The sequence below is a fragment of the Camelina sativa genome, chromosome 5, assembly GCF_030686135.1.
Source record: "Camelina sativa cultivar CO46 ecotype springtype chromosome 5, ASM3068613v1".
Taxonomy (NCBI): domain Eukaryota; kingdom Viridiplantae; phylum Streptophyta; class Magnoliopsida; order Brassicales; family Brassicaceae; genus Camelina; species Camelina sativa.
The window spans coordinates 12519013-12542889 of NC_141884.1; the positions used below are offsets into that span (position 1 = coordinate 12519013).

Genomic DNA, 23877 nt, shown 5'->3' on the forward strand with positions numbered 1-23877 from the left:
ACTGATCTACCCTACCAGAGACTCCATCTCCTGCTCCTGAGCCGAAGCTACCCTCTTCCGACTCGGAGCATCTGCAACCGTGTTAGCCTTACCAGGATGATAGGCTATCTCCAAATCATAATCCGCCACAAGCTCCATCCACCGCCTCTGTCTCAAATTCAACTCAGGCTGAGTGAATATATACTTCAGGCTCTTATGATCTGTAAACACTTGTACCTTTGCACCATAAAGATAAGATCTCCAAATCTTCAGGGCAAAAACTACAGCACCCATCTCCAAGTCATGAGTAGGATAGTTGCCTTCATGCACCCGCAACTGCCGCGAAGCATAGGCAATCACCTTCCCACGCTGCATCAGAACGCACCCCAAACCAACTCTAGATGCATCTGTATAAACCACATAGGGTTCTCCCTGCTCAGACAAAGCCAACACTGGCGCAGTAGTCAACATCTCCTTCAGGCTTGCAAAGCCTTCCTCACACTCTTCTGACCAGACAAAAGGAACATCCTTCCCTGTCAACTTAGTCATAGGACGTGCTCTGCTTGCAAACCCCTGCACAAATCTCCTGTAGTAACCTGCCAATCCAAGGAAACTCCTGATCTCTGTGGCATTCTGCGGTCTAGGCCAATCCCTGATAGCCTGAATCTTCTCTGGATCTACAGAAACCCCCTCTGCAGAAACAATGTGACCCAGAAAGCCCATTTCACGCTGCCAAAAACTACACTTGCTCAACTTGGCAAACAACTTCTGCTCCTGCAGCTTCTCCATAACTGCCCTCAAATGCACTGCATGCTCCTCAGGACTCTTAGAATAAACCAGGATATCGTCGATGAAAATGATGACAGATACATCCAGAAACTCCTAAAACACACTGTTCATCAATCTCATAAATGCTGCTGGCGCGTTAGTCAATCCGAAGGGCATCACCACAAACTCATAGTGCCCATACCTCGTCCTGAAAGCAGTCTTCCTCACATCTGCCTCATCTATCGGTATCTGATGATAACCCGACGCCAGGTCTACCTTAGAGAACCAAGTAGCACCCCTCAACTGATCCAACAACTCATCGATCCTAGGAAGGGGATACTTGTTCTTCACAAAGACCCGGTTCAAACCCCGATAATCAATGCACAACCTGAAACTCCCATCCTTCTTCTTCACAAACAACACCGGCGCTCTCCACTGTGATACACTAGAACATATGAATCTCTTGCTCCATAAATCCTCTAGTTACTTCTTCAGCTCAACTAAACCAACACTCAAGTATGCCGACATCAACTCGCCCGCACCTGAATATCAACCCTCTTGTTCCTCCAAAAACCTCTAGTAACTTGCCAGTTAGGGAAACTTCCACAAGTTAGCTTATTCCAAAGATAGCTTTCTGCTTGGCAATTCTCCACAGCAAATCATCAATACGAACGTAATAAAACAAACAAGTACCATACGCTCGCATATTCTGATTCACCGCTTCAAATGCTTTGCAGGCCGCTAACTCAAACCACTTGACTTATTCCCTCCAACAAGCTTACCAAAACCTTGAATCTAGCAACCCTGTCCATCTCCAATGAACTTCATCCAACATCGTTGCAACGATTAGTTTATCCTGCCATGAAGGCTTTTCGTGAACTTATGTATTTGGCAAACATGCATCTCCCAGCTCAATCCTGCTGTAACTCCCCTTCCCGGGACTCTGGCACCACCGGCCTCACAATCCTGGCAAAACAGCCACACATTCATAACCGCTCTGGTTCATAAAACTCTGGCCCATCGGCCAACATAATCCTAAAATCCAAGATTAAACCACCATCACTCTCGAGGTCTACATTCCGTCGTTGTGTTTATACTCACCTTCTATACATTGCTTGCTCTCACCTCTTCCACTCTTAGGTTGCAACCTTCGAGTCATACCGATCTCACTCTCAGACCAGCGTCTTCGAGTTATACCGTCTCACTCTTGGACCACAATCCTCAAGATCTCGGTATTAGGGGAACTACTCATCCCCTCAGGAGAACAACGTCCCCTCTGCCACTCTCGGAGCCCTCAGCCCCTCGAGCTATCGGTATTCAGGGGAATCACCATCCCCTCAGGAGCAATAATCCTTAACGACTATAAACATCTCTCGACACAAGTACCTCCTGTGGTCCGAGTATAACATTGCAATGTTACACCTGCCCACTAAACTTCTAATATCCAACTGGATTAACCCCAAAACAGAGAAATATCTGCTCCAGCTGCATATATCCACCTATCCGCCTCTCTAGGCTCGATACCCCTTGAGAATAATCTCATACCGGTCATCTACAACTGCTCATTCTCTTAACATAAGATGGAAACTCCTCAACATCCACAGCCCTCGGCTGCACCCCACCACATGCGGCACAACTGGAGCCTACACTGGTACCCCTCTCGGTAACCACTCCAACAGCACGCCAACAGATCCGTCAAGCGATCATCTCGACCCTGGGCTCCACCTGCTGCAACCCCACACCTGGGTTCCCAGCACCCCCGGCATGCTCACCGGCTAACCCCCTCTGGTCCCTCCTGATACGCTTGCGACCCTCTGACGTACCTCCTCGTAGAACTCTGGACCACACACTCGCTGGCCTCGGGACCCGCCCGACAATGACCACGACCACGTCCCCGTCCACGACCAACAACTCAAACACCTTAACCACTGATATTCCAAGAACAGAGGCTAACAAGCATAAAACAAATCAATACCACACAAAGAAACATAACAATAACTCGCCGTGGAATCTCATTGAAGGCTCGAAGAGGATGTTCTAGGACTCCATGGCACACACAATTGACTAACTCACATAATCAATCAAAGCATGCAATCCAAAACATCACAACAGAAACCTAGCAAACCCAAACCTAGAACCGTAAGGGCTCTGATACCAAAATGAAACGACCGACCTTTTTTAAAAAAAAATAATAAATAATAAATAATAATAATATAATAAATAAACTACAACTAGTGGTCCCATACCCACTAGCCACCTAACCACAATCACAACCAACAGCGGAAAACCAATACCAATCAATATCCAAATAATATTTCATTAATAACCAATAATCATAACATCAACAATATCCAATACTCAAATAGCAGAAATCATAGAACCAGCAACCTAGCAATGTTCTAATGACTCAACTCTAGCAACCTAGCAAGCCAGACAATATCAAACCGAGTCCCTAGAACATCCTCCTCTTCATTGCCTTGATTCCACGATCACACTTTGCCTTTACCTGCACCACAAACACATATTGCAATGCATGAGTATTTTATAAACACTCAGTAAGGCAATCCTCCCATCTACTGGACTATACACACAAGCAATAGAGACATCTCTAACCATCAAACAACATTCAACAATCAACAATAACAAACCAGGACTCTGCATCGACCGATACCAACATGCATCGACTGACACTAGATGGAGGTTGCATCGACCGACGCAAGATCTGCGTCGACCGATGCAAGGTTAACTTGCATCGACCGATGCAAGATATGCATCGACCGATGCATGCTCGACATAACACGAAAACCCTAGAGTTTACGCACCGTCCTCGCATCTGCATCGACCGACGCACAAAGTTCATCGACCGATGCAATGCCGAGCATCGTTTTCCTCCGAAGCTTCTCGCCGGATCTTCGTTCCTGCAACCACGAAACTCGATCCCAAGCCACAAGAAAGCTTCCTAACGTCCCAAATAACAATCTAACCAGCCTAACAACACATAACAAGCAAATCAGAGAGATCTCTAGCTTAGATAAGCCATGGTCATGCACTTACCTTTGCCACAGAAGCACTAAGCCTTAAACAAACAAGAACAAGCCTCTAGGAAGCTCCTACAACGATCCCAGCTACAGATCTCTACAGGAACGCCCCAAATCTCCAAGAAATCACCAAGAACTCTCAAGAACTTTTCTCTCTTTTCGTTTCTCTCCAAAAACGGCTAAAACACGAATGAGACCAAAAAGAATCGAGTTAAGGGTTTTCCCTTTCTCTTTACCCCAAAACGCAGCATTTGACTTAAGTCAAAACGCAGAGAATTGAACATGCGTCGACCGATGCACCCTATGCATCGATCGATGCAACTCCCAAATCGGGATTCCGGTTCACGGATGTTACAGTTACGGTTGTCACGGTTACGGTTTATTAATCATCGGTTATGGTTAGAAATTTTCTTTAACCTTAACCATAACCATTTAATAAACGGTTAAATGGTTACATTTAAATACAGTTTCGGTTCAAGCGGTTACGATTTTATACAGTTACGGTTATTTGATAATATGATATAGTTGATATTATTTGATGGTATAATATAACTGATATTATTTATTTATAATTAATATGTTCTTATAGTGTACTCATATTTCTATATATCATATGATTCATATTAAATAAATTATAATTAGTATATTTTATGATGTTTTTAAAATGTTATAAACCAAGTAAGGATTTTGGTTTGAGAAGTTTCTAAATGTGTGGATCTAAAACCAATAAGTATATGGATGAAATTATCAATAATTGGGTGTATGTGTTGACTATGCTGGTCTTCATGAATTTCACATATTTTATGAGAAAAGAAATGGTTTTATTTTTAGAGTTTGATGGTTTAACAAGTTGTGTGGTAGTCTAAAAAAAGGTTTTTCACTGAAACATTAAGACATTTAAATAATGATAAATAAGACTAATATGCTTCCGACAACGAATAAGCAGGAAAGCTTGATTTATCAAGCGTCCAATTCTAAAAATTTATTCTGTTTAATCTGATGTTTTATTTGAGCTAATAAAATTATTTAAAAGTTTCTAAATCTTATAATATTTAAAAAAATAAAATGTTTAAATATTATAAATATTGAAACTTTTAAAAGTTCTTAGCTTTTACAAAATTTTAAAAATGAACAGGAAGCTTGATTTATCAAGCATCCAAATTTAAATGTTTAATTCAGTTTATTTCGGTTCTTTATTTTAGAGAATTTAAACATTTTAATATTTAAACTGTAATAAAATTTCCAACAATTTAGATTACATATACAATTGATTTCCTGTTCTTGTTCTTAGATAGGAGTATTCTAAACGTAAATATATTTAATAAACTCACGTAGTTTTATGAAATTTGAAAATTTTCTGAATATTTTTGGTTGAATGATGGTCCTAAACGACATCGTTTTAAAACGAGAAACTACTGTACGTCTTTGTCTCATCTTCCATCTCCCAAACTCAAATCTCTCTTACTGAAATCGAGTGTACTCTTCTCCGACAACGTCTTAATCTCTATAGTTTCGACATCTCCGAACCCAGTTCCTTGAAATCGAAAGGTACAGTTTCTTCCTTATGACAAATTGATTCCTCGTCTATTTGACTCAAGTAATTGTCTTTGAGAAATCTCCAAGAAGAGGGTTCTTGATTTATATGTCTGCAAAATTGTCACTTTTTATATTTCACCTGTGCTATGGTGTCCTCTGAAATAATCTTGTGGGTTTTACACTTTTTTTTTTTGTGTGTTTGCATAGACTTTGTTTCGCCTTTTTTTTAATAAGAAAATGCATATACTTTTGTAGTTGAGTGGGCTATATGTGTTCTTAAGTCTTAACTTGAAACTCATTCAATGGTTTGTGTCTGTGCTTCATTTTCTTTTCTTTGTTATCTCAAGTGAGTTGTTTCATCACTCTCTAACTGATCCAAATTGTGAAAGTGGGCCAGTAACCAAAGTCTGAAAGTGAGATTGTTCTTGGCTTAACCTGAGTGTGGATTGTTGTTGCTCTTTGCTATGGGTTTATGGATCTTCAGACTCCTATTTAAACGAATGATTATATTTGTTTTCTTGTAATGTCTAGAACGAACCATTTAGTGGGCTGAGGTTTTATCGAATTAGCAGCGTTTTTTCACCATGGATGCGGCCAGTGAAAGCTCTTCTAATCCAAAAAATGAGGTAGAAGAGAAGCCTGTGATTGTTAGAGTTAAGAGAAAAGTGGGGCAGTCTCTGCTCGATGCTTTCTGTAAGTTTCTTCTCTCTCTCACTCTCTTTGCTCTGTTTGTTTCCCTTGGTCTTTGGTAGTAATTCTCTTGGATCTTTGTCTGTAGCTTTTGTGCGGATAGGGAAAAACTTATAGTGTTTTGGTGTTTAGGGTTGGAGATAAATGAAAGCCCACTCAAACGGCCGACTCTGGATTTATCAAAGCTATCTATTTCAAATTCAGGCAAGAAATGTAGTTCTATATTATCTCTGGATTTTTGTACTTGTATGATTATGGTTTGGACTCTGTGAAGCTTCAATATTGTTTTATAGGTTCTTCTGTGGTAGAGGACGTGAAACCAAAGAAGGTGCTAGTGCAGCATTTGGAGACAGTCACGGACTCTAAAACCACGGTTGACATTATCCACTCTTTCTTTGTGAGTGAACTTTCTTAGTCTTGTTAAACTACAAACCCCTTGGTCCCCTTCACGTTATTGTTGTTGTTTGTATGCTCTTATAGTCGTTCGTCATTTTGTGCTTTGCAGGAGTCTGATCTTAATGAGAAAAGTTGCAGTAGAGGGAATTTTGAGGAGCGGAGAATTGCATTCAAGAAAGACAATGTATCTTGGTTTCATTTTGATTTAGTGCTGATTCCAGATTCTCTGTCTCTTGACTGATGCTCGAATGATGGTTTAAATTCCTTTTCTTTCTTGCCTGTAGAGAAAAGAACAACTCCTGAACAAAGCTGTACAACAGCAACAGGTACATTCTCTAACAGTTTCTCTGAGATTGACATCTTAGGGGAAGGTCTAATACCATTTTACGTAGCTAGCTTGAGACTTGAGTAATCATATAAACAAAAGTTCTAATGTATGTTAGATTGCTGCAGAGACTGCTCGGTTTCAGCAAATATGGCGGAGTAGGAAGGGAAACAAGGAAGGCATTCCTGATAGGTGTCATTTCTTTGATGTTATTCGTGTTGATACTGAAGAAAGACGAGACAATGCACTAGAGTAAGTTCTCTAGTAATATGTTTTCGTAATTAAGATCTCAGAATCAGAACTAGTTTAGCTGTGGTTGAAGAAACACAGTATTTAAAAGTGCAACTCTCTTCATGTAGGTTTACATCCTTGGAGGACCAGAAAATGCTTGCTAGTTTCTTGCCTCTCCTTAGAGAGTGTATTCCAACAGCAGCTGAAGAGATTGAAGCTGATATACATTCTAGTCACACTGAAGAATACGTTTATGATTATTATGCTGTGAATGAAGACATGGATATCATCAGCGAAGATAGTTACAAGAACCAGTTTCCTCTGTGCGTATTTCTCCACTTTATTCCGTCTGTTTCTTGTGTCAGTCACCTGCTGATTTGGGTTGTTGGTTTTTTCTTAACAGTGTTATAGTCGAGGATGAAGAAGACTTCTGCGATGGACCTGATGAATCAGACTACGACTCTGATGATTCAAATGGTACACTTTTATCATCCATATACTTATCTCCACTCTTATTTAACTTCTTAGACATTCGTAATTCTGGTTATGTGGCATTTGTTTTTCTATACTGAACATTGAAAACAAGTATCATTGGCATTGTTAATTCATGGTTTCACTCTGGGTTGTAGAAACCAAAAGTTAAGAAAGAAGGAATACTTAATAATTTTATTGATGTGTATTTGTGTGACTCTCAGCTGAATATCATCCAAGGAACGATTACGCAAAAGAGATCTCTGAAGACGAGGAGGAAGAAGAAGAAAAGAGTGAAGAAGCCTCTGATGAATCAGACGAAGAGACTGCAGAAAGACATGTGAGAAAAGTCCTTGGAGACTAACGAGTTTGATTGTAATGGATGTGAAATTGTGAATGGTCATAAAAGTTAGTCATACACTTGTAAAAACCTCTATAAATTGATAATGTTGGGACTATGGCATTTTTTTACTGATAATTTATTAATATCTACTATTTTATAGTAAATTATCTCAATTCATACTATAAAATAATTATTATTAATTTACAAATGTAACTTTAATTGTTAAAATTCTTGAAAAATATGAACTGAGACAATTTTATAAACAATAAGATTAGTATTTGGATGTTATAATTTTTATAGTTTCAGAACAAAAAAATTTATATATAGAAAACTTTGTTGATGAAATTACAAGTATAATAGATAAATTCACTTATATAAATGATTTAATGATATTAATTGACATATTTTAACAATCTAAAAGATTTTCAAAATGAGAATTATGCATATTTTTTAGAAATTGAAAACTTAAAGAATTTTTTGGTTTTCTTATGATATGTTATAGAGTATACAACAACATTATAGTTTGAAAATAACAAAACAATTTGTTTTTCGATTCTCTTGCTCATAAAAGTTGATCTTTTATAACTGTTCTATTCTCTTAAATAACTCCAAACCAAATAACTTTGTCCAATTATTATTCAAAATCTTTGTTTTATATTATTCTTTCATAACTGTTAATTCTAAATTACACAGAATTTGTTCTCTATTTTTTGTAGAATATATAGGAAATCAAAAGAAAATGCTTTCTAACAATTTTAGAAAATGAGTAAATGTTAGAAAATATAAAACAAAGATTAACGAGTCTTACCGGTGAATCTTCTGTGTACCAAATCAAGATTATGGTTCGTGTTACATTCTGAATTAGAGACTCTGAAGACTTAACGCGTTCCTTTACCACACCGTTTAACAAAAATAACCAAAATGTAATAAATTTATGGAAAAATTGGAAGAAGAATAATTGAATTATTATCCATCTATGCATTTTATATTTATATTTGGTCATATATGCTTTAATATCATTGAAACTCCATTATATCCTCATATTTTTGAAAATCTTGCAGAACTATTAAGGATTTCCAAAAAAATATCATTGATTTCTAAAAACATTTTGAAGAATATATAAAGCAAAAAAATATACATTTAAGTAAAACTTCTATAAATTGATAATGTTGGGACTATGGTAGTTTATTAATTTATAGTGATAATTTATTAATATCTAGTATTTTATAAGAAATTATCTCAATTTATACTATAAAATAATTGTTGTTATTTTCAAATGTACTTTTAATTGTTAAAATTCTTGAAAAATATGAATTGAGATAATTTTATAAACAATAAGATTAGTATTTGGATGTTCTAAATTTTATAAATTTTTAATATTTAGAAAACTTTATTGATGAAAAATTACAAGTACAACAGATAAATTCACTTATATACATGATTAAGTGAAATTAATTATCGTATTTTAAGAATCTATAAGACATTCAAATTGAAAATTATGCATATTTTTAGAAATTGAAAACTTAAAGAAAAATTTGGTTGTTTTTATGACATGGTATAGAGTATACTACAACACTAGATTATGACCCGCGGTACACCGCGGGGTAAATGTTTTTTTTTTAATTTTTTTGTTAATTTATTATTTTAATACTAATTTTGCTAATATATTATTTTGTTAATTATAGTATTTAGTATATAATCTGTGGTATACCGCACAATAATTTTTGTTTAATACAATTTTAATTAAATTATTTTGATTCGAAATATTTTATATTGGTGTTGTTAAATTAGTAAGATGAAGATTTAACCCGTATTGAAATATCATATTAATGATAGTTTATTTTTTAGTATTATCAGTTCAATCCTTTAATGTCATATAACCCGTCATATAATATAACTCGTTTATGTTATTTTGAAAATTTAATATGTTTAAATATTCATAATTTTAAACTTTTTATTAAGTTTAGATATATCAGTTATAAATTATAAACTTCTTAAAATTTTATAATTTATTATATACAAAAAAAATTTACTATATATGTATGTTGAACACACAATTTTTATATTAATTGAGTAATAAATATTTGTTTTTAAAAATTTCAAATCACAATATATGCAGGAAAAATACACATTTTTTATTAACTTTATGTATTAAATGATGATTCACTACATTTAAAAATTAAAATCAAAAAGTGATGATAGAAGAATAATTTTTTTAAATCTTGAATAAATATTCTAAATATCTATATTAATTATAGAACATTATATATATAGATATTTAAAATATTTTAATTGTGTTTGGTTATAAGGATAGTAAAGAAAGCTAAACTTGTTTGGATATGAATATAAGCATTAAATGACATTAAATGTAAAAAAATTTCCATAAACATATTTTTGAGCAAAAAGTGCTGCAAAAATACTAGTATAGATTATAGTTTAAAAATAACAAAGCAATTTGTTTTTCGATTCTCTTGCTGATAAAAGTTGAGCTTTCATAACTGTTTTATCCTCTTAAATAACTCCAAAACCAAATAACATTTTCATCTTATTTTTCAAAATCTTTGTTTTATATTCTTCTTCCATAATTTTTTTATAATTCAAAATTACAAAGAATTTATTATCTATTTTTTTGTAGAATATATAGAAAATCAAAAGAAAATGTTTTCTAACAATTTTAGAACATGAGTAAATGTTAGAAAATATATTTTAATTTTTATCGAACAAAGAGCAAACTATAGAAAATGTATTCTAAATTTCGTAAAAAATAGTATTCTAATATCTCCATAGAACATAAATAATTTCTAAATTTTGTATAATATATAGAGTGTGTAAAATACTTTATCTAATATTTGTAGAACATGTACAGTATATAGAATACACATTATAAATTCAGAATATTTATTCTAAGCTTTGTAGATTATATTTTATCCATTCAAAATTGCAACAAAACAACATATTTTTGAGAGTACAAGGATTTTTTTTTAATTTTTTTTTTTTAACAAAGAGTACAAGGATTCTAATGTCTTCTTCAATAGTTTTCCAAAAAAATATCTAAAATTTTCTAAAAATATTAGCTAGTAAAAGGTAATTTAGGAATAATGGACATTTTAGTTATAGAAAGCATATATGACAATAATTCAATTATATATTCTTTATTTCTCTTAAATTTATTAATAATGTAATAATATTATTAGACTTGATATTTCAGTTTTGTGTAAAAAAAAAATGGCGTTGAACTTAAGCAAACAAAAGGCCTAGCTTGGTCTTCTTCTTCTTCGTCAACCTCTGGATCGCTTCTGACTGTTATTAAAACTATTACGTGAATGGCTGATTTGGAGACTCCTAATTATCATCCTGACCTTGAGGATCTCCGGCGTATACCAGTCGATCTCTTCGCTTCCAAGAAACTTCCCGGCCTTTCCTCCGGCGATCTCGGATTTGCCGATTCTTCCGAAAACCTCGTCTTTATCCTCCGCAAATCTTCTTCCTCTTTGAAATCTCTCCTTGATTCCTCCGGAATTGCTCTTTTCTCCATCTCTCGTCTCCATGTAAGCCTCCTTAGATTCCGCAATTTTGATCCCAAAAATTTCATCGATTTTTTTGCAATTCTTATAGCATCTCTACAATTTTTCATTTTTTTTCAGTTGGGTTTAGTTAGTTTGGTAACTTTGGTTAGTGTTTACATATAAACTTAGTCAAATGAAGTTACAACGTCTTTGTGTACGTGTGTTGTGGAATGTAGAATGGAATGTGGGAATTACATAAAGGAGATGTGCAAAAGCGTAAGGACTTGGTTTTATCGATGAAACGGACATCGAAAAGATTCAGCAAGACAGAGTTAGAGGTCTCTTTTGCTGGTGAATCTTCGGAACATCTTGTTATCAAAGGTTGCCCCTTCCAAAAATCTTGTACCATTTACAATCAAGACTCCATTGTTGCGCAGGTATGTATTGGATTCATTTGGTGTAATTTGTATTTTCAACATTGTCATAAAGATGTGTTTGTATTTGTGCTTTGAAACTTTTCATCAATTTTATTATGTTCCATTTAATTTGGTGGCAGACGAGTTTGATGTACAAGCTGAGACAGATTTACGTAGGGAGAAGCAAGTTCCGGCTAACGATATTTCCGGGAACCATCGATCATTCTCTAGTAGTCGCAATGGTAGCCATGTTTCTTCAAGGTTGAATATGAAAATTCCTCAATTTTATATTATTACTGTAAAGGTAAAATGTGACATTGCAATATTGCATCCTTATTGCCTTTTGTTTTGATTCAATCGGTTCACACGTGAAATGTAGATACGACGAGTTTGCCCTTTCTCTACTAACTAGTTTACCATCTTCGTTCATCACACATCATATGCTCTAACCCTTATGATTAGTTGATAGTTGTTGGAAATTGCCTTTGCTTAGTTATTCATCTTATTTTTACCATTTTGTAAAATAGTCATCAAAAAACATTTATGGAACGTTTATGAAAAAAAAATATATATATCTAAAATTTTAAACTAATGGAACGAATTTAACAAAGACATAATAAAATAATAGTTTCAGTGTAGTTGCTAGTTTCTTCTTTGGAAAAGGTGCTCCCGAGTCCCGACCCGACGACGTCAAGGCCATAATATTCTCCATGTGATCTGGCTCACAAAAGATACGAACTTTTCCCCCCTTGAAGTTCTTTTCGATTACAACTCTTCTAGTCTTGTTTTTCTTAATATCATAATAGTCTGCCCATAACGTTTGATCAGAATAAGGATGAACCCTCTTGGTCTTGCTGCCCATAATCACAATCTCACCTTTACGAGTGACACCAGCGACATAATTTAGTCGAGAAGGAGTTATGGACAATGTAATCTTTGACCATTCTTGTTTCCCCATATGATCTTCCATAATCCACATCTCTGCACTAGCGTTATTTTCGTAAGGTATATGTATGCATCCTAGTTTCCCTTGGTAGTTTACTGGTGTGATCGAATCCCAAAGATGATTCATCGGCATCTGGATACGATCAAATCTCTCGAATCTAACGTCAAACGTCCCTAATACATTATTTATTGATCTGTAATAGATAATCCCATTGATGCATACACTACGTTCACGACCACACCTTGGAGTGAAATTGTCATTGATGTTAATGTTTCTCCATTGCTGCTCCTTTGGACCTCCCAGTGTGAAAACTTGACAAGTATATTCCGGCTCTACATTATACACTTCAATCAAGGACAACACTTTGTATTGATTCTCAACTGGATCATACCCAAAGAAATCATCAACAGAGTCCACTCCATCCCATACGACTTTGGGTAATAAAATAGATTGTTGCGTGGTAGGGTTGTATATCGCAAACTGGTTCGAGCTTGACCAACAACAGATTAACCCATTGACATATCGATATAAATGGCAATTTAACCCACATGGTATCTCACGCTCTTTGTCAGCGGATATGAATGTTTGGTTAGTGTTTGGAGGATAGGTATATATACGAGGAGAAATATGAAGATTGGGACAAGTTATGATTAGGCTGGAAGACAAGGAGTAGCCGCGGCTGAGTCAAATTCCGAGTCTTGATCGAGTCCGTAATAACAGATGACCATAGCTTCGAAACACATTGGAACCTAGCTAGTGACTTCACCGGAAGTTTCGAGAGTATATCGACTGTTACATCCAAAGGGATATATATAGATTGCATCTTTTGACAACTTTTTTATGCGGCGACGTTGTAGTTTGGCTCGTGAGTTCACGTCCTCTGGTGTTTATTTTCTTCAATTTTGTGATTTTTGAACGAGAAAAGATAAAAGCTATACCTAAATTCTCACATAAACCTTAATTAGGGCATAAGCTAACCTTTATATAAAGCGAGACCTCAAAATAACTAGTTTGGTCTTCTTTCTATAAATCTTGGTTTTCAAAAAGTTAGTAATTCGTGACTTGTCGATTTTAACGATTAGAGCTTTTTTGCCATATAAAAAAAACTTTTTTTTAACAATATTTAAAAAGTAAAAGATAATTATATAAGAAAATAATTATTTTACACAAGGTTTATTTTCTCTAATTTTAAAGTCATAATTTAATTATGAGGTAGCGGTTTTTTCAAAAAGTTAATATGTTTATGTAACTTAAAACATATGTTTACATATTATGCATATATTCTGTTTTCATTAATTTGGGAATTAAATTTATTTTCGTTATTCTTCTTCTCATTTTCAGGATAACATTAAAAAATTGACAAAAAATAATGAACTTACATGAAATTTTGATTTATTTATGATAATGTTAGTATAGTTTTATTTAAAATTAGTTGGAAAATATTAAAATTATTTCGTATGAGATTACAATATATAGAACATATATATATATATAATAATAACGTTAGTTTTTTTAAATATGAGATAATATTAGTTTTCATTTTTTTTGAGAATTATTTTATACTAATTTTTGATATTGATAGAATGCACAATTTATTTTGATATGGTAACTATAAGTCTTACCTTTTAGGATTAGTGCATAGAAGTAAAATTTATTTTATTATGATGTCATTTACTGCTAAATTGAATTACGAGATGAAGTGTGTAAACTCTAAATTCAGGTTTTTATTAACTATAAATAAAATATATAATTAACATCTGAAAAACTACTTAAAATTTGACATATTGTTTTCATATCCGCGTAATTAACAATATATCAAACTTTATATAATCAGATGGTATTTCATGAATTTTACTACATGAATATTGAGATCAAATCAGATATCTATATTGATATTTTTGAAATACATGTTATGTTTTACCCTTTTAGTTATGGTTATTTAAAATTTTAGTTACAATCTTAGTCCTTAGAAAATTGCCAAAAAAAACAAAAACTTAAACACGGTAAATCGACCAAAATAAGATTATTTAGATTTTTATTAAATATTTAACAATAATTAGTACCAAAAGTTCTTGCCTAAATCCTAATGTTATATAATCCACCAAATTTTATTATAATTGTTAACACATTTCTATCAAAAAAAAACTTTTTAAAAAACTGACAAAACATAAATTATAAATTATAAATAACTAAAACAATAAAGAAAAATAAGGTAGCTTGATGTGTACCACAAGTTAAAAATCTAGTAGTATTTTAAAACATTAGTCAAAACATGTTCTTTTGAACCAAAATGCTTCACAAACTCTTGGTCGAATTTTGCACAATTTTACAATAAAAGTCCAATCCTAAAACCACTACTCATCTGATTTCTGGTCGGATTCAATTCGGTCTATCCGGTCGAATTTAATCCAGAATCCGGTCCGTCCGGTACGCTCATTCTCGTTGGTACAAAATTTTGGGAATCGAATCGAACAGCAAACAAGAACGGCGTCGTTTTGTATTCTGTAACTCAAGTTCTTAAATCTTAACCCCTCTTCTTCGTCGGCTTCGCTACTCACATTCCCCAACATTAGGGCTCTCTAAATTTCTCCAGTCTCGTGTCGTCATCGTCTTCGCGAAGCTCAAACTCGAAGATGTTAACGGCAGATATCCCACCGAATCAGTCTGTCTACATCCAAAACCTCAACGAAAAGATCAAGAAAGAAGGTAAAACTCTCTCTTCTATCTAATTCGTCAACTAAATCTCGAAAAGCTCGTAGAAGTTTAAAACCGCATTGAGCTGTATCTACCCTTGATTCCATCTTAATCGAGCTTCTGCAATGCTTTAGAGTTAGGTTTTCGTTTGATTTTAGCTGTTGTTTGGAGTGCTCGTATTGAACTTCTAGGGTTTCGGAATCGTGTATTGAATCTAATTGAAGAGGTTATGAGGAAGATGTTTTTAGGCGAGGATTAGTGTTGGTTGGCTCAGGGAAGTATCAATTTTGGATGTATGTGGCTAACCTGGTTTTTGTGTGTTTCCTCAGAATTGAAGAGATCTATTTACTGTTTGTTCTCTCAGTTTGGGAGGATACTTGATGTGGTTGCTTTGAAGACTCCTAAGCTCCGTGGACAAGCTTGGGTTACCTTTAGTGAAGTCACTGCTGCTAGTAATGCCGTTCGCCAGATGCAAAACTTCCCCTTCTATGATAAGCCTATGGTCAGTATCCATCCACTGTCATCACTTTTTTTTTTCTTCTTATCTCTGAGTATATCAATCCTGTTATAATTTCCATAAAAGGATTCTTCTTGTGTGTTGTGTTAGATTGATTGAAGTGCTAAAGCATACATGTTTTATTAGTCAGTGGAACCTTCGACCTTTTTTGTCCCCAATATAATCGTTAGTTATCTGTGTGTCTAGATTCTGTTGTTTTTTATGCTTATAGACCTTCTCAGTCACATTCTCTCGTGATGCCTACTGCCAAAATGTTTGATCTGTTTGTTATATAGTACTTGCTAAATCTTACTTCTTTCAGGGTGTTTGTAAACTATTCAGTTACATCCGTTCACGTTGAGATTTATTTTTCATACTAATTATGTGATCTTTTTTGAGTGCAGCGCTTACAATACGCAAAAGCAAAGGCAGATTGTATTACTAAAGCTGAAGGAACTTTCGTTGCAAAAGATAAGAAGAGGAAGCAAGAAGAGAAAGGTTTCAAACTTTTTGTTTTCTTTTCGCATTTTTGTTTGGTTCAATGATAAAATATGAAATTTTCAATTGCATTTGAAGTTAACTAAACTACATATTTTACTTTTAGTTGAAAGAAAGCGTGAAGAAACCCAACGACCAAACATGGCTAATGGCCCAAGTGCCAATAACGGAGTCCCTCCGGTAAGTGTTCTTGTTCACCACCTTCTTCAGAACAACCTTCTGGTTAAATTCTATTGTATCCGGAAATAATGTTGATTATCTCTGTGTCTTATGATGCAGCCTTCGTTCCAGCCAAGTGGGCAAGATGCGATGCCACCAAACAACTTACTCTTCATTCAAAACCTCCCGCACGAGACAACAAGCATCATGCTTAAGCTTCTCTTCGAACAGTACCCTGGATTCAAAGAGATAAGAATGACCGAAGCAAAGCCAGGAATCGCCTTTGTAGAGTTTGAAGACGATGCTCAGTCTAACATGGCTATGCAAGCACTACAAGGTTTCAAAATCAATCCCCACTATCCAATGGTCATCTCTTTTGCCAAGAAATGATGAGTTTTTGGTTTCTTTTGTTTATCAGTCTTTTTTGATGAGATGACAATACTGTACTGTACCAACCAAACCCTGGTGTGTATAACCAACGGTTCTATTGTTTTAACGGATTGTTCCCGGTTTGGTTTAATCCATTGATAGATAGAGACCCTTGAAACGCGGTTTCACACTTGACGATTTATCACAATTTAGGAGACGACCCATCGAAAAAAAAAGAATATCTTTACTAGTCAACCATTTTTATAAAAATGAAATTTTTAGGCCAAGTAGAAAAGGACAAGAAGAGAAAGAGAGAGAGAAAACAAAAAAAAACCTTGCTCGATACGCCACCGTCGTCGTCTTTAACCCAATCTAAAATCCTCAATTCAATATCTTTTCATCTCAGAGATCATTTCATAAAAATAAAAAAAAAGTTTCCGTTTTTAGCGAATCCTTTGTTTCTGAAAGCTTTAAAGTTGTCTCCTTTAATTAAAACCATCATGTCTTCGACTTCTTTCACCGACCTCCTTGCCTCTTCCGGCGTTGACTGTTACGAAGATGATGAAGACTTGCGAGTTCCCGGGTCGAGTTTTGGTGGGTATTACCCGGAGAGAACTGGGTCGGGTTTACCCAAGTTTAAGACGGCTCAACCACCTCCTCTTCCGATTTCACCATCTTCTCATAACTTCACCTTTTCCGATTTCCTTGATTCTCCTCTCCTCCTCAGCTCCTCACACGTAAAGCTTTCATCTTTTCCTCATTTTATAGTACAAATGGAAAACAAAAAAAAAAATCAAATCTTTATAATCTATGATGTTCTGTCTTCAAACTAAAACTTATCTAAAGGTTTGTTTGGCTTTGTGACTTGTTTACTTGCAGAGTTTGATATCTCCAACAACAGGAGCGTTCCCATTTCAAGGCTCAAACAATCTCTCAGAGTTTCCATGGCAACTTCAACCGCAACCCCAACCATCAAACGCTTCTTCTGTAAGTGTTTCCTTAAATAGCGTTTTTGATACATAAAGTCAAGTCAAGCAACTATACTTTCTTGTTACTGGATCCGAATCAAACTTTTCCCTTCTTCGTTTTTATTTTTCTAGGCTTTGCAAGAAACGTATGGTGTTCAAGATCACCACCAGAAGAAGCAGGAGCTGATTCCTCGTGAGATTGCAATACAAAACAACAACCAAAGTTTTGGATCAGATCGTCAGGTAAAAGTACCATCATACATGGTGAGTAGGAACTCTAATGATGGTTATGGTTGGAGAAAGTACGGTCAGAAACAAGTGAAGAAGAGCGAGAACCCGAGGAGTTACTTCAAGTGTACGTATCCTAATTGTGTTTCCAAGAAGATTGTTGAGACTGCGTCTGATGGACAGATCACTGAGATCATCTATAAAGGTGGTCATAATCATCCTAAGCCTGAGTTCACCAAGAGACCATCACAATCTTCATTACCATCATCGGTTAATGGGAGGCGTTTATTTAATCCTGCTTCTGTTGTTAGTGAACCACATGATCAGTCAGAGAACTCTTCGATTTCGTTTGACTATAGTGATCTTGAGCAGAAAAGCTTTAAATCAGAATATGGTGAGATAGAGGATGCAGATGAACAACTTGATATTAAGAGAATGTAAGTAGTTTCTTGAATTAGTAGTGGAAGCAAAAAGGTTTGTTGTACTTGGGTTTGGAAATGACTTTGTTTTGTGTTGTGTAACAGGAAAAGAGAAGGTGAAGATGAAGGCATGTCTATTGAAGTGAGCAGAGGAGTGAAAGAACCAAGAGTTGTGGTTCAAACAATAAGTGACATTGATATTCTTGTAGATGGCTTTAGATGGAGGAAGTATGGTCAAAAAGTTGTCAAGGGAAATACTAATCCAAGGTTGGTTATACAAAACTTGATTTCTCAAATTGTAGACTTGTTTCATGTTTTCTAATCACTTCCTTTTCTACTAACAGGAGCTACTACAAGTGCACATACCAAGGTTGTGGAGTGAGGAAGCAAGTGGAAAGATCCGCAGCTGACGATAGAGCGGTTCTCACTACCTATGAAGGAAGACACAATCATGATATCCCAACCGCGCTACGTCGCTCATAATATAAATATTCTTGGGACTTAGTCATTAGTAATCTCATATAGGATTTGGATCAGAAAGAAAAAAACACTCTTACTATGGCTTATCTTTTGTGCTCAATACAGTTTGTTTATTTGTTTGTTACACAGTCAATACTTTGTTTTGTACAGAGTGGTGTTTAGTAGTTTTTTTTTATCATGGGCCTTACAGAACCCCTTTTCTCATCTGTGTGACTTTAAACACTTGAGAGTCCATTTTATTTCTTGAGTCTTGGTCTTTTTCTTGATTTGTGTACATTATACATTCAAGCTTCATAAGCTAATAATAATGGTATGTAATCCCACTTTGCTTGATTGGTGCAACACATCTAGCTAGTATATTATCTCCATATTATAGGACTTAATTTAAAATCTTAACTTCTGTATCCATTATATATATTATTAGAACTAAGATATGAAACCAAAACCACAAATTTAGAATGGTGGAGATTATGCGGAAAGAAGATTAACCAAACGTAAAAATAGAAAGAAACAATAAATAGAAACAACAAATACAGGCTCATCTTTCTTTTTCCTTGTCTCACATACCAATGTTTCTCTCTCTCTTCCTCTCTCTGTCTCTGTTTCTTCTTTGTTGCACCACACCAAAGTCATAGAACCAATTAGCACAAGTAAAAACAGAGTCCTCTGTTTTCTTCTCTATACCATTAACATTTGACATTGCACAAAGCTGCATCTCTCATTTTCCATTACATAACCTTGATAGTTCCCCAAACCTAGTCTCTCTCGGTCTCTCCCTCTCTATCTTCTAGACTCGCTTTCTTTTTTTTAATGGATAAAGAAAACACCATGGAGTTGTTGACGTTCGGCAGAGATGAGGCCAACTCGTCGTATTGGGGTGAAGTGCACGGTCCATTCATGAAGGAAGAGCTTGTGTGCCAAGCACCAAACATGATGACCTCAAGAGGCATTTTCATGAACAATGACCCTCTCAAATTCGCAATGCCTCTTCTCATGCTACAAATGTCAGTCATCATCGTTACCTCTAGGCTTATCTTCCGCGTCCTTCAACCTTTAAAACAAGGAATGATCACTGCTCAAGTCTTGGTATAACTTTCGAATACTATATTCACTGTACTCCTATTGCAAAACAAAATGTGTGTTTGAAACTTATTATTGTGTGTGTAATGTATAGACAGGTGTTGTTTTAGGACCGTCTTTTCTAGGACATAATGTAACATACATGAACATGTTTCTTCCCGCTGAAGGCAAGATCATAATACAAACGCTTTCAAACGTCGGTTTCGTCATCCATCTCTTTCTACTCGGGCTCAAAATTGATGGGAGTATTATCAGAAAAGCTGGTTCTAAAGCCATCCTCATCGGTACAGCCTCTTACGCCTTCCCTTTCTCCCTTGGCAGCCTCACGGTTATGTTCTTTAGTAAAACTATGGGACTTCCCAACGCTGTAGTTAGCTGTACAAGCAGCGCCATCTCCTTGAGCTCGATGACTTCATTCCCGGTTACAACAACGGTCTTAGCGGAACTTAACATCCTTAACTCCGAGTTAGGACGGTTAGCCACCCACTGCTCAATGGTCTGCGAAGTTTGTAGCTGGTTCGTCGCTCTCGCGTTTAATATCTACACGCGTGAGCGGACAATGAATAGCTTTTGTGCGCTTTTGATGATCCTTCTTCTTCTTCTGGTGATTCATTTCCTCTTTAGACCTTTGATAGTATGGCTCACCGAGAGGAAAACCAAATCAACGAATAATAAAGACGTAGTCCCGTTCTACCCGGTCCTCTTTCTTTTATCTGTGGCTAGCCTTAGCGGAGAGGCTATGGGGGTCCATGCTGCGTTTGGAGCGTTTTGGTTTGGTGTTTCTCTCCCTGATGGTCCGCCTTTAGGCACGGAACTTGCTGCCAAACTCGAGATATTTGCTTCGAATTTGTTCCTCCCATGTTTCATCGCTATTAGTGGGTTGCAAACTAATTTCTTTGAGATCACAGAGAGCCATGAGCACCATGTGGTAATGGTTGAGGTCATTCTCTTGATCACTTACGGATGCAAGTTCCTTGGTACCGCGGCTGCCTCTGCCTACTGCAACACGCAGATCGGAGACGCGCTTTGTTTGGCCTTGTTGATGTGTTGTCAAGGTATCATCGAAGTCTACACTACTATCGTCTGGAAAGACGCTCAGGTGAATATAAATAGCCTTAACTGATTTGTTTTTTTTCAGTTTGGTTTTGATTCAGATTTTCTTGTATTATAAAATATATATATCAAGAAAACTGAAAAAAAAATGTGGTTTCTTTTGTTACCGTTTTGGTTTTGATTAGGATTGATTTTGGTTTACAGGTTGTTGACACAGAATGCTTTAATCTGGTGATCATCACGCTATTGGTGGTAACCGGGATATCGCGGTTCCTCGTTGTGTACCTCTACGACCCTTCAAAACGTTACAAAAGCAAAAGCAAACGAACAATCCTCAACACAAGACAACACAATCTTCAGCTCCGTCTTCTCCTTGGCCTCTACAATGTTGAAAACGTCCCTTCCATGGTTAATCTTCTAGAAGCTACTTACCCGACACGGTTCAACCCGATCTCATTCTTCACGTTGCACCTGGTCGAGCTTAAAGGTCGAGCACACGCAGTTCTCACGCCGCACCACCAGATGAACAAACTTGACCCTAACACGGCTCAGTCCACACACATCGTAAACGCCTTCCAGCGTTTCGAGCAAAAGTACCAGGTAAAACAACTAAACGTTTTTTTTTTCATCGTATAAGTGTATAACAATAATATAACTATCATAATTAACATGAAAGCATGCATACACGTCGATGTAAGCGCAAATAAGCAATCGTGGCATAAAAGTAAACGTAAATACAAAACTAACAACTGAAACCACTTCCACTATAGTATAGAATTGAAATAGTTTAAAAAAAAAGAAAAAGAAGAAGACGAAGAAAAAGTAATATATAGTTTGATAATCATAATTATTAATCTTATGTCAGGGAGCACTCATGGCGCAACACTTTACCGCAGCAGCGCCTTATTCGAGCATAAACAACGACGTATGCACGCTCGCACTCGACAAGAAGGCGACGTTAATCGTGATTCCGTTCCACAAGCAGTACGCAATTGACGGGACAGTCGGACAAGTCAACGGGCCCGTCCGCAGCATAAACCTTAACGTGTTGGAAGCTGCACCTTGTTCAGTCGCAATATTCATAGACCGAGGAGAGACTGAGGGACGTCGCTCTGTCTTGATGACTAATACGTGGCAAAACGTGGCGGTGCTCTTCATCGGAGGCAAGGATGACGCGGAGGCGCTTGCGTTATCCATGAGGATGGCTGAAAAGCCTGATCTTAACGTCACTATGATACATTTCCGTCACAAGAGCTCTCTTCACGATGAGGATTACAGCGACATGTCCGAGTACAATCTCATAAGCGATTTTAAGAGCCACGCAGCGAATAAAGGGAAAGTTCACTACGTAGAAGAGATAGTAAGAGATGGTGTGGAGACGACGCAAGCGATTAGCTCACTGGGAGATGCCTATGACATGGTATTAGTTGGCCGAGACCACGACCTAGAGTCTTCAGTCTTGTATGGACTCACGGACTGGAGTGAGTGTCCTGAGTTAGGTGTGATAGGAGATATGTTGACGTCGCCGGATTTTCATTTCTCAGTGCTTGTTGTTCATCAGCAGCAAGGAGACTCATTGGCCATGGACGAAAGTTATAAATTGCCTAAGGTCGAGCATCATCAGAAGATTGGTGATACGGTAATGCAACCACGTTTCTCTGCTGAAGAAGGTTTCACTACCATTGATCTCGGTAAACTTTAGAGTAGCCAACTGACTTAAATCTTCATTTGGTAAGTTCTTTTCTTTTTTCATAAGTTCATGATTCGAGATATTTATACATAGATGTATCTAAGAGGTAGATGCATTTGGTATCGAATTGAGTCTCAGGATGTCATCATGTTATAGTTGTAGTTCGCTATTTTTGTCTACATTTATATATTACTAAGAGATCAACATAGTAAATAAAAGTTTATTTGGTTAAAATATGTGGGTAGGTAAACAAAAATATTCCAACAATCTCTGTTATCTTAACACTTGACTCTTTATTTTTGCGATATGTGACCATTTTTTCTTTATAATTAAATGCTCAAGAAGTATTTCTATACTTTCACTCTCTTTTAATTTCACTACTAGGATATATCATGTGCTTAAAGCATGGGTCAACATTTTAAAAAAAAATTATAATATAGTAATAAAAATTATTGTTTTATTTTTTTAAAAAAGTTATTGTGTTTGAGATAATATTTATTTTAAATTGTTATGTAAATCTATTAGTCTATTTGAATACTAATTATTTTAGAATATTATAGTATTTTATTTTTGACGTATTATTACAGTTTTATATTGTTTATTTGTTGTATTTGCATCTTATTTTATGAAATATAAAATAGTAATTTTAATTTTATAATTGTGGGTAAATAAAAATTATTAATTTATCATCTATATAAATTTAGTTTTACCAATCCGCCAATGTGGAAAATTAAAACACACATTTTCATACATTGAGTAATATATATTCGTTTTAAAAAATTCAAATCACAACATATGCAGAAAAATATGCATTTTATTAATTATAAGTATTAAAATAAAATAAAGATGATATGAGAATCATAATTTGAAATCTTAACAAAATCTTCGAATTTAGTAATTAAAAATAATTGGATATAAAATCTTAGTTTTTAAAATTCTGATTGGTTTATATATATATATATTTTTAAAAATAATTAAGTAATTTCATCCATAATTTATTAGAGAGAGAAAATAGTTTTTTAGATTTTTTAGATTTTTTAATATTTGATATGTGAGTATTTTTTATTTTTTATTTAATTATATTTATTTAAATTAGTT

The 23877-nt window shown here is 35.3% G+C and overlaps 5 protein-coding genes and 1 pseudogene across 7 annotated transcripts; 5 read left to right on the forward strand and 1 right to left on the reverse strand.

Annotated features, from left to right (window-relative positions):
* The first annotated feature begins 5133 nt into the window (after positions 1-5133).
* Positions 5134-7941, forward strand: LOC104786634 (RNA-directed DNA methylation 4-like; annotated as a pseudogene). Its single transcript, XR_015556757.1, has 10 exons — positions 5134-5333; positions 5853-6014; positions 6144-6215; positions 6305-6408; positions 6517-6591; positions 6692-6733; positions 6851-6984; positions 7092-7286; positions 7367-7440; positions 7659-7941. The product of XR_015556757.1 is annotated as an RNA-directed DNA methylation 4-like (transcript).
* A 2309-nt stretch (positions 7942-10250) lies between these two features.
* On the forward strand, positions 10251-12133 carry LOC104786635 (protein LURP-one-related 7). Its single transcript, XM_010512084.2, has 3 exons — positions 10251-11325; positions 11520-11720; positions 11840-12133. Exons 1-3 carry the CDS (start codon positions 11101-11103, stop codon positions 11963-11965), a joined length of 552 nt encoding a protein of 183 aa, XP_010510386.1. The 5' UTR covers positions 10251-11100; the 3' UTR covers positions 11966-12133.
* Positions 12134-12282: 149 nt separating this feature from the next.
* LOC147943655 (putative F-box protein At5g50220) lies at positions 12283-15252 on the reverse strand. Its single transcript, XM_087512310.1, has 2 exons — positions 15204-15252; positions 12283-13025 (listed from the first exon to the last, which is right to left on the reverse strand). The coding sequence occupies exons 1-2, from the start codon at positions 15250-15252 to the stop codon at positions 12283-12285; spliced, it is 792 nt and encodes a 263-aa protein (XP_087368436.1).
* Positions 15010-17012, forward strand: LOC104786636 (U2 small nuclear ribonucleoprotein B''). Of its 2 annotated transcripts, none has more exons than XM_010512085.3 (5): positions 15010-15351; positions 15669-15841; positions 16240-16333; positions 16440-16513; positions 16613-17012. In XM_010512085.3, the coding sequence occupies exons 1-5, from the start codon at positions 15279-15281 to the stop codon at positions 16880-16882; spliced, it is 684 nt and encodes a 227-aa protein (XP_010510387.1). In that variant the 5' UTR covers positions 15010-15278; the 3' UTR covers positions 16883-17012. The 2 variants fall into 2 exon arrangements, with proteins under 2 accessions (XP_010510387.1, XP_087306121.1); XM_087449995.1 differs by having other exon boundaries at positions 15193-15351; positions 15704-15841.
* Positions 17013-17137: 125 nt separating this feature from the next.
* LOC104786637 (putative WRKY transcription factor 25) lies at positions 17138-19279 on the forward strand. Its single transcript, XM_010512086.3, has 5 exons — positions 17138-17598; positions 17741-17848; positions 17962-18494; positions 18582-18743; positions 18821-19279. The coding sequence occupies exons 1-5, from the start codon at positions 17362-17364 to the stop codon at positions 18957-18959; spliced, it is 1179 nt and encodes a 392-aa protein (XP_010510388.2). The 5' UTR covers positions 17138-17361; the 3' UTR covers positions 18960-19279.
* Positions 19280-19512: 233 nt separating this feature from the next.
* LOC104789177 (cation/H(+) symporter 13-like) lies at positions 19513-23013 on the forward strand. Its single transcript, XM_010514914.2, has 4 exons — positions 19513-20042; positions 20131-21135; positions 21294-21689; positions 21955-23013. Exons 1-4 carry the CDS (start codon positions 19767-19769, stop codon positions 22789-22791), a joined length of 2514 nt encoding a protein of 837 aa, XP_010513216.2. The 5' UTR covers positions 19513-19766; the 3' UTR covers positions 22792-23013.
* The last annotated feature ends 864 nt before the right edge of the window (positions 23014-23877 follow it).